Consider the following 12,765-nt stretch of genomic DNA (forward strand, 5'->3'; position numbering starts at 1 on the left):
GTGTGTGGCAAGCTTTAGGCCTTGGCTTTACCCAGAAAAAAAATCATTAAAATCAGTTGAGTGACAGGGCCGTACTGGAAGGGAATCCAAGATTGTAACTTTAGAGGCCCGAAGGTTAGTTTTCGAGAGTAGCAACTTTAAAAATTCATATCTCCTAAACTATCCACTGGATTTCGTTGATTTTTGGTGTGTGGCAAGCTTTAGGCTTTACTCAGAAAAAAAAAATCAGAAAATAAGCGATAATTTAATAACAATTCTGGATAAAATACAATAATTACGAGGGAAAAGCTTAAAGTTCTTGCATCAACATCATCACTTCCGGTTTGAGGTAACTGTTGCAGCCGGACGCTTTGATTTCCTCCTCGAAGACGGGATCCCACTCGAAAATCAAAATGGCCGCCGGAACTAGACGCAGATCGGCCAGAGTCGCCTCAAAGTCTTTCTCGTCAAACTTTTGTCCGGTCGGAGTGACCAGAACGAACGGCAAACCCTCGTGCTCGAGGTGTTCCCTCACGAAATCCACAATTTCCGCGAATTTTTCGTAAACCGAGAATGTACCCTGCAATTGGATTGGACACAAATCAAATCTAGACAGCTGTCTAGGCTGCTAACTCAGCTGGAAGCTAGACAGCTGTCTAGATTAGTAAATAACCTAGATTAACCCAATTTGACCTAAAAAACAGTTTTTGGGAAGAAACTTCGTAAATTCCTGAAGGAAAAACACTTTTGGTCCATCGAACCAAATTTCGTGCAATTTTCGTAAATTGAGCAGAAAAGTGCGAATCACGTGACTGAAAACGTTCTGGGTAATGTTGGATCACGTGACCAGAGACCCTGATTATCCCAATTTGACCTAAAAAACAGTTTTTGGGAAGAAACTACGGAAGTTCCGAAAGAAAGACACTTTTGGTCCATCGAACAACCAAAAATTAAGCAACAAAATTTTGAAAATTCATATCTTCTAAACTATCCACTGGATTTAGTTGATTTTTGGTGTGTGGACAGCTTTAGGCTTTGGCTTTACCCAGAAAAAAAATCATTAAAATCAGTTGAGTGACAGGGGCGTACTGGACCGGAATCCAAGATTGTAACTTAAGGGCCCAAAAGTCGGTTATTGGAAAATGTAATTTTGAAAATTCATATTTCCTAAATTATCCACTGGATTTTGTTGATTTTTGGTGTGTGGCAAGCTTTAGGCCTTGGCTTTACCCAGAAAAAAAATCATTAAAATCAGTTGAGTAACAGGGCCGTACTGGAAGGGAATCCAAGATTGTAACTTGGGGGCCCAAAAGTCAGTTATTGGAAAATGTAATTTTGAAAATTCATATCTCCTAAACTATCCACTGGATTTTGTTGATTTTTGGTGTGTGGACAGCTTTAGGCTTTGGCTTTACCCAGAAAAAAAATCATTGAAATCAGTTGAGTGACAGGGGCGTACTGGACGGGAATCCAAGATTGTAACTTGGGGACTCAAAAGTCAGTTATTGGAAAATGTAATTTTGAAAATTCATATCTCCTAAACTATCCACTGGATTTTGTTGATTTTTGGTGTGTGGACAGCTTTAGGCTTTGGCTTTACCCAGAAAAAAAATCATTAAAATCAGTTGAGTGACAGGGCCGTACTGGAAGGGAATCCAAGATTGTAACTTGGGGACTCAAAAGTCAGTTATTGGAAAATGTAATTTTGAAAATTCATATCTCCTAAACTATCCACTGGATTTCGTTGATTTTTCGTGTGTGGACAGCCTTAGGCTTTGGCTTTACCCAGAAAAAAAAAATCATTAAAATCACTTGAGTGACAGAACACATGAGAAGAATTTTGGTCCATCGAACCAAATTTCGTGCGATTTTCGTAAATTTGATTTAGCTGGAAGCTAGACAGCTGTCTAGATTAGCGATTAACCTGAAAATCAGACAGGAAAACCCAAAGACAGCTGTCTAGACACTCAATTGTTTTAGGAGCCAGACAGAAATCTCATCTAGACAGCTGTCTGGATGTTTCACTACCAACCTGCAAGTACAAACCATCGGGAAAACGTATTCTGATTAAGGAAAATTTATATTTGCGCATCTCCCTCAGCTCTTCCTTCTCCCTCATCGCTTTCGTTCTCAACTGTAGCTGCTTTTCCGCCATTTCAGATCTGCGCAAAAATTGCATTTTTTTTCTTAAGGCGCAAGTCGTAAAATGGAGCCAAATCCGGACGTTCGACAGGCCAAACGGCAACGGAAACACTTGAAGGAGTCAAATCAAGACCGCGCATGGCCTGTTCGCTATCCCGATTTAGCGCCACGTAACTTATGGTCCTTCGAGACCATTTCTCAGTTTTTTTTGACATTTGTTGACATTCAAACGCCGTACCTGGATTGTTGTTCGCGTTTCACTTCCTCGGCGGATATCGCGTAGAAATCCTGCGGCAATTCGAGTCGCTTCGACGCTTGCGCGGGCGACAGAACCTGCACGTTCCTGTCCAGCTCCAGTTCGACGCGATTTTCCGATTTCAAAGCGTCGCGCAGAAACTGCAAACAGTCCCCAGAGAAAAAACGACGTCAAAATGCGGAATTTCGCTTGTTCTGTCAAGTGTCAAACGTCGATTGTCAAAAACTCTGTCAATTGTCAAACGACAGACAAAACCCCACCCAACGTCACTTATATATTGTTATTCGATCGTTTCTAATGTCAAATTGCATTCGAGAATCACGCGATGTCTGTCAGTACCAAAAAAACGTTACGCAAGATTTGGTCTGTCAAGTGTCAAACGTCAATTGTCAAACAGTGACAAGCGACAGAGGAAACCCCCCCCCCCCCCCCCTAAGTGTCCAACTGTCAAATTTCTGACTTTGTCACGTGACTGTAGGGCTAAATGTGACGTTAACGTCAAAATTTGTCTAGAATCTCAAAAGAATTATTCTAACATTTTTGATAATTATTTTGACAGTTGTCACGTGACTGTTTGGCTAAATTGCATTCTAGAACCACGTGACAACTGTCACTTACGTCAAAACTGTCAAAGTGTGTTCAGAAAATGCAAAAATCAGAGTTTTGGATGGTTTTCTTATATTTTTCCAAACAAAATGCCTTTCTGAGGTTTATGACAGTTGTTTTGACAGTTGTCACGTGACTGTTTGGCTAAATTGCATTCTGGAATCACGTGACAACTGTCACTTACGTCAAAACTGTCAAAGTGTGTTCAGAAAATACAAAAATCAGAGTTTTGGTTGGTTTTCTTATATTTTTCCAAACAAGATACCTTTCTGAGGTTTATGAGTTATTTTGACAGGTATCGAGTTGATTTTTTTGACAGATTGTAGCCCAGAGTGTCCTCTACAAACTGTCAAATGACGTGTTTGTACGAAAAATGTCAATTGACCGAGATATTGTACGAAAATAACGGAGTTGCACTGGTAGGATGAGATTTCCACTCCTGTCACTTAAGAAGGCCATAACTCGGTTATTTTGACAGCTATCGAGTTGATTTTTTTGACAGATTGTAGCCCAGAGTGCCCTCTACAAACTGTCAAATGACGTGTTTGTACGAAAAACGTCACCTAACCAAGTTATTGGACAAAAATTGCCCGGATGCACTAGAACGTCACAATTTGTGCTGCCGTTACTTTGACAGCCCATAACTCGGTTGTTTTGACAGGTATCGAGTTGATTTTTTTGACAGATTGTAGCCCAGTTCTCTCTACAAACTGTCAAATGACGTATTTGTACGAAAAATGTCACCTGACCGAGTTATTAAACGAAAATAACGGAGTTCTGTCATTTTGTCAATTGCAAATGTCCAAATTTGATATTTAAGCTTCTCCAATAAAATAAGCAATTTTCAAATGTCAAAATTTGTAAAAAATCATATAGAACTGTCATTTTGTAAATTTCAAACGTCAAAACTGTCAAAGTGTGTTCAGAAAATGTAAAAATCAGAGTTTAGAATGGTTTTCTTATCGATTTCCAAACAAGATGCCTTTCTGAGGTTTATGACAGTTGTTTTGACAGTTGTCACGTGACTGTCTGGCTAATTTGCATTCGAAAACCACGTGACAACTGTCACTTACGTCAAAACTGTCAAACTATGCTCTAAAGTTGCAAAAATCAGAGTTTAGAATGGTTTTCTTATATTTTTCCAGACAAAATGCCTTTCTGAGGTTTATGACAGTTGTCACGTGACTGTCTGGCCAAATTGCGATCTAAAACCACGTGACAACTGTCACTAACGTCAAAATTGTCAGAGTTTGTTCAGCATTTGTGTTAAAAAATATTTTTTTCTCCAAATCGTAAACCAAAGGTTTCGTTCATAATGACAAACTGTCAACTGTCACATTTATGCCTGTCAATGTCATGTGTCAAAAAAATGACAGAAAAAAGCTCGAATTTATCTCGGAAAAAATAAATAAAAAATTAATCATAATTAAAAATAAAAATAAATAATAAAAAAAAAACTAAATAAAATAAATTAATTATTTTTTTTATTTATTAATTATTTCAATTTTAATTTAATTTTTTTTTTAATTTTAATTACTATTAATTTTCTATTTATTTTTTCCGAGATATATTCAAGCTTGCCTGTCAATGTAATGTGTCAAAAAAATGACAGAAAAAATCTTGAATATATCTCGGAAAAAATAAATAAAAGAATTAATAATAATTAAGATAAAAAATAAATAAATTAATCAATTTTTTTTTATTTATTAATTATTTTAATTTGATTTTCTTTTTTTTTATTTTTAATTATTATTAATATTTTATTTATTTTTTCCAAGATATATTCAAGCTTGCCTGTCAATGTCATATGTCAAAAAAATGACAGGAAAAAGCTCGAATATATCTCGGAAAAAATAAATAAAATATATAAAAAATTTTTTTTTATTAATTTATTTTTTTTTATTTTTTATTTTTTTGTTTTTTTTTAAATTATTTATTATTATTTTAATTAACATCTCTAAAAAATAAAAAAAAATTAATAATTAACAATAAAAAAAAATAAAGAATAAAAATTAAAATTAAAATAAAAAATAAAAATTTAGAAAAAAACAAAAAAATAAAAAATTGAAAAAAAAATTGAAAAAAAAAATAAAGAATAAAAATTAAAATAAAAATAAAAAATAAAAATTTGAAAAAAAAAAAAAAAAAAAATTAAAAAATAAAAAATAAAAATTTAAAAAAAAATAAAAAAAAAAAATTTAAATTAAAAATTAAAAAAAAAAGTTTTTAAGTTTTTTTTTTTTTTCAAATAATTCTCCGAACGTTTCTAACCTCTAAGGTTCCAAGATTTTCAACATTTTCCTCGGACCACACCCAGAAATCCTCTGGAACACCGTTTCGATCGAGTTTTTGCAGTCGAAAACCGGCGGCGTAGAGAAATTCGATGGCGCCCAACGTGGGCGCCACTTGGGCGGAAAAAGTGGGGTTGGAACAGCGAATCTTGTGGAATTTCGGTTCGGACGGGTCGCCCACAATGTTGTCGATGTAGCGGCACAGTATGTTGACGCAATCCTGCACCTGCGCAACGACAAGCTGTCATCTGTCATCTGTCACTCGTCAACTGTCAAACTTACTTTAGCTCGATTATAGTTGCACGAGTATATAATTAGACAGGCCGTTATGCCTCTTTCCTCCTCTAGGGCGGCAAAGAGAAATTCTTTAATTTTTCCCCTCCACTCCTCTTTGGTCAGCACCTCCTCGCTGATTAGTGGACATTTAAAGTAGACGCCTGTCAAAAAAAAAAAAAAAAAAAAACGTCATCTGTCAGATAATTGTCAAATTTTGAAAACCTGCAAACGTCGCGTCACTGTCAAATGTCACTCGGCTCGAAGGAATACAAACGTACCGTTCTCTGTCAAATTTAGTACGTAAAACTGTCAATTTGCGAATTTCAAATGTCAAAACTGAAAACCATGTAAAACAGTCATTTTGTCAATTGCAAATGTCAAAATTTGTGAAAAACATTTAAAACTGTCATTTTGTAAGTTTCAAATGTTAAAAATTGATTTAAACGTTACAATTGACGTTTCGCAACTGTCAAACGTTCTAAAATGTCGGTGGCAAGGTCAAAAGTCGAAAATATAAACAAATCAACGTCGAACTGTCATTTTATGATTTTTGAATGTCAAAATCAGACATTTTGTTATTTTACTTCAAATTTGTCATTGTCAAATGTCAAAATTCACAAAAATCAATGTAAAACTGTCATTTTGTCAATTGCAAATGTCAAAATTTGTGAAAAACAATATAGAACTGTCATTTTGTAATTTTCAAATGTCGAAATTCGTAAAAAACATGTAAAACTGTCATTTTGTCAATTGCAAACATCAAAATTGGTGAAAATCAATATAAAACTGTCATTTTGTAATTTTCAAATGTCGAAATTCATAAAAAACATGTAAAACTGTCATTTTGTCAATTGCAAATGTCAAAATTTGTAAAAAACAATACAAAACTGTCATTTTGTATATTTCAAATGTCGAAATTCACAAAAACCATGTAAAACTGTCATTTTGTCAATTGCAAACGTCAAAATTTGTAAAAATCAATATAGAACTGTCATTTTGCAATTTTCAAATGTCGAAATTCGTAAAAACCATGTAAAACTGTCATTTTGTCAATTGCAAATGTCAAAATTTGTGAAAACCAATATACAACTGTCATTTTGTATATTTCAAATGTCAAAATTCCTAAAAACCATGTAAAACTGTCATTTTGTCAATTGCAAATGTCAAAATTTGTGAAAAACAATATAGAACTGTCATTTTGTAATTTTCAAATGTCGAAATTCGTAAAAAACATGTAAAACTGTCATTTTGTCAATTGCAAACATCAAAATTTGTGAAAACCAATACAGAACTGTCATTTTGTAATTTTCAAATATCAAAATTCATAAAAAACATGTAAAACTGTCATTTTGTCAATTGCAAATGTCAAAATTTGTAAAAAACAATACAAAACTGTCATTTTGTATATTTCAAATGTCGAAATTCACAAAAACCATGTAAAACTGTCATTTTGTCAATTGCAAACGTCAAAATTTGTAAAAATCAATATAGAACTGTCATTTTGCAATTTTCAAATGTCGAAATTCGTAAAAACCATGTAAAACTGTCATTTTGTCAATTGCAAATGTCAAAATTTGTGAAAACCAATATACAACTGTCATTTTGTATATTTCAAATGTCAAAATTCCTAAAAACCATGTAAAACTGTCATTTTGTATATTTCAAATGTCAAAATTTGTGAAAATCAATATAAAACTGTCATTTTGTGGATTGCAAATGTCAAAATTCGTAAAAACCATGTAAAACTGTTATTTTGTCAATTGCAAACGCCAAAATTTGTGAAAACCAATACAGAACTGTCATTTTGTAATTTTTCCACTCCTGTCACTTAAGAAGGCCATAACTCGGTCATTTTGACAGGTATCGAGTTGATTTTTTTGACAGATTGTAGCCCAGAGTGTCCTGTACAAACTGTCAAATGACGTGTCTGTACAACAAATGTCACCTAACCAAGTTATTACGCAAAAATTGCCCGGATGCACTAGAACGTCACAATTTGTGCTACTGTTCGTTTGACAGCCCATAACTCGATCATTTTGACAGGTATCGAGTTGATTTTTTTGACAGATTGCAGCCCACAGTGTCTCCTTTAAACTGTCAGATAACGTGTTTGTACGAAAAACGTCACCTGACCAAGTTATTGGACAAAAATTGCCCGGATGCACTAGAACGTCACAATTTGTGCTACTGTTCCTTTGACAGCTCATAATTCGGTCATTTTGACAGGTATCGAATTGATTTTTTTGACAGATTGTAGCTCAGAGTGTCCCCATCAAACTGTCAGATGACGTATTTGTACAAAAAACGTCACCTGACCGAGTTATTAAACGAAAATAACCAAGTTCTGTCATTTTGTCAATTGCAAATGTCAAAATTTGATATTTACGTTTGTCCAATGAAATAAGCAATTTTCAAATGTCAAAATTTGTAAAAAAACCACACAGAACTGTCATTTTGTCAATTGCAAATGTCAAAATTCCCAAAAACCATGTAAAACTGTCATTTTGTCGCAATTGCAAACGTCAAAATTTGATGTAAAGTTTAGTTTATCTGTCAAAACTGCGTGTTTTTTGCGCTGACAGCGCCCACTTTAACTGTCAGCGAAGTTTGTCAGATACTTTGACAGATGACATTTCACCAAACTGGACAAATATTAAACTGCGAAACGTCATCTGTCAAATATCGGTTTGGTTTTCGAGTTGTTTGAGGTTATGTACAAAGGTCAACTGTCAAAAGTGTCAAACGTCATTAATTGCGGTTGGATTTTGACGTCTGTCATTTATTTTATTATTTTTTCATTTATTCATTTTTTTATTTTTTTTATCATTTTTTTTTTATTTTTTTTTTTTTAAACTAACCTGTCACAGCCAAATGAGGCGACGCCTCCAATTCCGTGTGTTTCGGTCCCAACGGCACCTCGCTGATGGGTTCCTTGTTCTTTTCCGCCTCCAACTCTCTGCGCACCTGAAAAAATACACAACTTGGCATCGCCGCACTCGGGAGGAGTGCAACGTTGCCAATTCTCTTACCTTGGCTTGAATGGCGGCCAGTGACGTATTGAAGGCGGAATCCTTTTTCTGGCCCGCGATTCGCGCCAAAGCCGCCTCGGCCGCTTGACGCGTGACGTCAGACGGTGGCGCCCTCTGCGGCGCGACGTTGCCAGACTTCTTGGAGGGCGCCACCGTCGTCGACGATGACGTGTCGGTCAGTTTGCGACCGGGGCCAGCTCGTTTGAATTTGGCGTCCGCTTTTTTCTTTTGGAAGAAATTTTTCACTTTTTCCGATATTTTTTCCGCCATTTTGGTTTTTTTTTTGAGGTTAAAAACGTCTAGATTCGGGGCGTGTGCTCTCTGGGCAATTTCAATTTGGAAACGCTCGCTTTCAGTTCCTCGATCTCTTTGGTACTAGCTAGAACAAAAAAAAAAAAAAAAAAAATAATAATTTTCTGAATCACGTGACAACTGAAACGTTTGACAGCTCGATTTGACTTGCGTCGTATTTTTAACTGTCAATATATTTGAAGCTGTCACGTGACTTTTTTTTTTTTGACAGCCGACACCCTTCAACTGTTATCAAGTCACGTGGCTTTTTTTTTTTTTGACAGCTGACATCCTTCATTTATTTATCAAGTCACGTGACTTTTTTTTTTTTTTTGACAGCCGACACCCTTCAACTGTTATCAAGTCACGTGGCTTTTTTTTTTTTGACAGCCGACACCCTTCAACTGTTATCAAGTCACGTGGCTTTTTTTTTTTTTTTGACAGCCGACACCCTTCAACTGTCATCAGACCAAAGGTGACCCCGAGTGCACAGATTAGAACGTCATCTGTCAAAATAATAGAGACATTCGACAGCGCACAATTTTCAATCGAAAAACAATTTTCTGAACCACGTGACAGCTGCAACGTTTGACAGCTCGATTTGACTTGCGTCGTATTTTTAACTGTCAAAATATATTTTTTAATTTTCTAATTATTTTTGCCTGCGAGTGTCAAAATTGCAAAGACAATTACGAATATCACGTGATCATTCCGGGCGTTTGACAGCTCGATTTGGCTTGCAGAAACGTCACGTGACCTTTCTGACATGTCATTTTCAACTTTCACCGTTTTTGAGTTATTTAGGAAAAACTGGCTTGGTGCAACAAATATGTAAATCAGTTGAAATTGTGGTCTGAAATTTGAATACGATTTAAAGGACAGTCAGGGACAAAATTGCCTATAAAACCCACTTGGGGTGGGAAAATGACTGTTTTAAGCACATTTTTGGAATCCTCATTAAATTTCCTATCCAATAACCTCAAAAAACAATACAAAATTTAGTACAGTCAGGGAGAAAAGTAGTGTCAAAGTTTGAACTGCCAGAAATACAATTTTAAAGGACACTTAGGGGCAAAATCGCTTGTAAAACCCACTTGGAGTGGGAAAATGACTATTTTAAGCACATTTTTGAAATCCTCATTAAATTTCCTATCCAATAACCTGAAAAAACACTAAAAATTGAGTACAGTCAGAGAGAAAAGTGGTGTCAAAGTTTGAACTGTCAGAAATACAATTTTAAAGGACAGTCAGGGACAAAATCACCTATAAAACCCACTTAGGGTAGGAAAATGACTGTTTTAAGCACATTTTTGAAATCCTCATTAAATTTCCTATCCAATAACCTCAAAAAAACACTAAAAAATTGAGTACAGTCAGGGAGAAAAGTGGTGTCAAAGTTTGAACTGTCAGAAATACAATTTTAAAGGACACTCAGGGGCAAAATCGCTTGTAAAACCCACTTGGAGTGGGAAAATGACTGTTTTAAGCACATTTTTGGAATCCTCATTAAATTTCCTATCCAATAACCTTAAAAAACACTACAAAATTTAGTACAGTCAGGGAGAAAAGTGATGTCAAAGTTTGAACTGACAGAAACACAGTGGGAAAAGACAGTCAGTGACAAAATCACTTATAAAACCAATTTGGAGTGGGAAAATGACTGTTTTAAGCACATTTTTGGAATCCTCATTAAATTTCCTATCCAATAACCTCAAAAAACAATACAAAATTTAGTACAGTCAAGGAGAAAAGTGGTGTCAAAGTTTGAACTGCCAGAAACACAATTTGAAAGAACAGTCAGGGACAAAATCACCTATAAAACCCACTTGGGGTAGGAAAATGACTGCTTTAAGCACATTTTTGGATTCCTCATTAAATTTCCTATCCAATAACCTCAAAAAACAATACAAAATTTAGTACAGTCAGGGAGAAAAGTGGTGTCAAAGTTTGAACTGCCAGAAACACAGTGGGAAAAGACAGTCAGTGACAAAATCACTTATAAAACCCACTTGGAGTAGGAAAATTACTGTTTTAAGCACATTTTTGGAATCCTCATTAAATTTCCTATCCAATAACCTCAAAAAACACTACAAAATTTAGTACAGTCAGGGAGAAAAGGGGTGTCAAAGTCTGAACTGATTTAAATGTTTTCTCTGGTAAATTAGCTTGTCTGTGACATTTTGGGAGGCAAAAGTGCGGTTAAGTAGAGGTGGACAGGCCAAATTGCCCTAATAACTAAAAAAACTACGTACACAGCCTGATGAATCGATCGTAAATGTCGCTTCCGTAGTACTTCCAAGCCGCAAACAGCAACAACAAATTGATCAGAAGCAAAACGGCAAATGCAAACAGTAACTTCAGGTGGAATTCGTCAAAAACCAGTCCGGCCACCGTCAACTGGTCCGGTTCGGCCAACAGACCCGTCCAGCGATCCAAATAGACCAAAACTCCACCAACTAGGGACGAATTCGTGAAATAATCAACGAAAAAGGGCATCACTCCGCTGAAATTGAGAAAACATTGGGCGTCCGACGGGAAAACAGATGATTTTGACAGTAATGACAGATGGATGACGCGCGCAACGTCACCCGGCCTACTAGAGCTGGGCCAGGAAATCGTTCTTTGTAGAGATGGGCGTTTACGCAAAATTCAGTTGAAACCACAAATTTAGTTGGAAACTGTATTTTTTTACACTTGGGACTGGACAACTGTCAAGAAGAATGGAAATGTCAAAAAAATCACCTTAATACCTGTCAAAATAACCGAGTTGTGGCCTTTTTAAGTGACAGGAGTGGTAATTTCAGCCTGCCAGTGCAATTTAACTATTTTCGTCCAATAACTCGGTCAGGTGACATTTTTCGTGCAAACACGTCATCTGACAGTTTGAAGAGGACACTCTGGGCTACAATCTGTCAAAAAAATCACCTTAAAACCTGTCAAAATAACCGAGTTGTGGCCTTTTTAAGTGACAGCTGTGGTAATTTCAGCCTGCCAGTGCAATTCAAATATTTTCGTCCAATAACTCGGTCAGGTGACATTTTTCGTACAAACACGTCATCTGACAGTTTGTAGAGGACACTCTGGACTACAATCTGTCAAAAAAAACACCTTAAAACCTGTCAAAATAACCGAGTTACGGGTTGTCAAAGTGACAGGAGTGGAAATTTCAGCCTGCCAGTGCAACTTGAAAAAAAAATGAAATCTCATTTACACTGAAATTTATTATTTTTATTATTATGAACTCGTTGCACCCTAAAAAAAACAATTAATTAATCATAATAATTAAACAAAAAAAAAATTAATTAATAAAAAAATAAAAAAATTTATTATTTTATCATTTATTTATTAATTTTTATATTTTTTTTTTCATTATTTTTTTAATTTTTTTTTTATAATTTGCCGGCTGTCACTTACATTTTGGTAAATTGCAGCTTTGTAAATTTCCTTCAAATTGTTTGATTTACTAACGAGAGGTAAACCGCTGAGCGGTAAAAACGTTTTTGAGATATTGATTGCAAAAAAAAGGAGTCAACTTTGACGCCCTCTAGCGGCCAAACCCTTCAACCTATTAACTCCGTTGGGGTATTTTTAGAAAGCTCACTTTATTAGCTATCCATTGACGTATAAAACTCTACTAAAAATGTTGCAAATAATCGAGTTATTCAAGAATGAACAAAAGGATGCACCAAAAATGTCACGAAAAAATTTGTCAACTTTGACGCCCTCTAGCGGCCAAGCGGTACGACCAATCAACTCGTGGGGGAATATTTTTGGAAAGCTTGCAATCTGCACTATCTTTTGTTTTCTATGACATTTTGACGTAACTTGTCAAGTAAGGGAGTAAATTAGGGTGAAAGCAGCGGGTGTCTAAAAATATGCAATTTTATGGTGAAGG

At 35.4% G+C, this 12,765-nt stretch overlaps 1 protein-coding gene across 2 annotated transcripts; it reads right to left on the minus strand.

The window, feature by feature from the left end:
* Nucleotides 1-231: 231 nt before the first annotated feature.
* Nucleotides 232-11,432, minus strand: Gint3 (GDI interacting protein 3). Of its 2 annotated transcripts, none has more exons than XM_081992085.1 (8): nt 11,123-11,432; nt 8,580-8,958; nt 8,409-8,514; nt 5,557-5,711; nt 5,255-5,500; nt 2,360-2,517; nt 2,012-2,141; nt 232-559 (listed from the first exon to the last, which is right to left on the minus strand). In XM_081992085.1, exons 2-8 carry the CDS (start codon nt 8,847-8,849, stop codon nt 290-292), a joined length of 1,335 nt encoding a protein of 444 aa, XP_081848211.1. In that variant the 5' UTR covers nt 8,850-8,958; nt 11,123-11,432; the 3' UTR covers nt 232-289. The 2 variants fall into 2 exon arrangements, with proteins under 2 accessions (XP_081848211.1, XP_081848212.1); XM_081992086.1 differs by having other exon boundaries at nt 2,026-2,141; nt 11,123-11,373.
* Nucleotides 11,433-12,765: the final 1,333 nt, after the last annotated feature.

Source organism: Ips typographus, linkage group LG14, assembly GCF_016097725.1.
Source record: "Ips typographus isolate SLU linkage group LG14, UJ_Ityp_2.0, whole genome shotgun sequence".
Taxonomy (NCBI): Eukaryota; Metazoa; Arthropoda; class Insecta; order Coleoptera; family Curculionidae; genus Ips; species Ips typographus.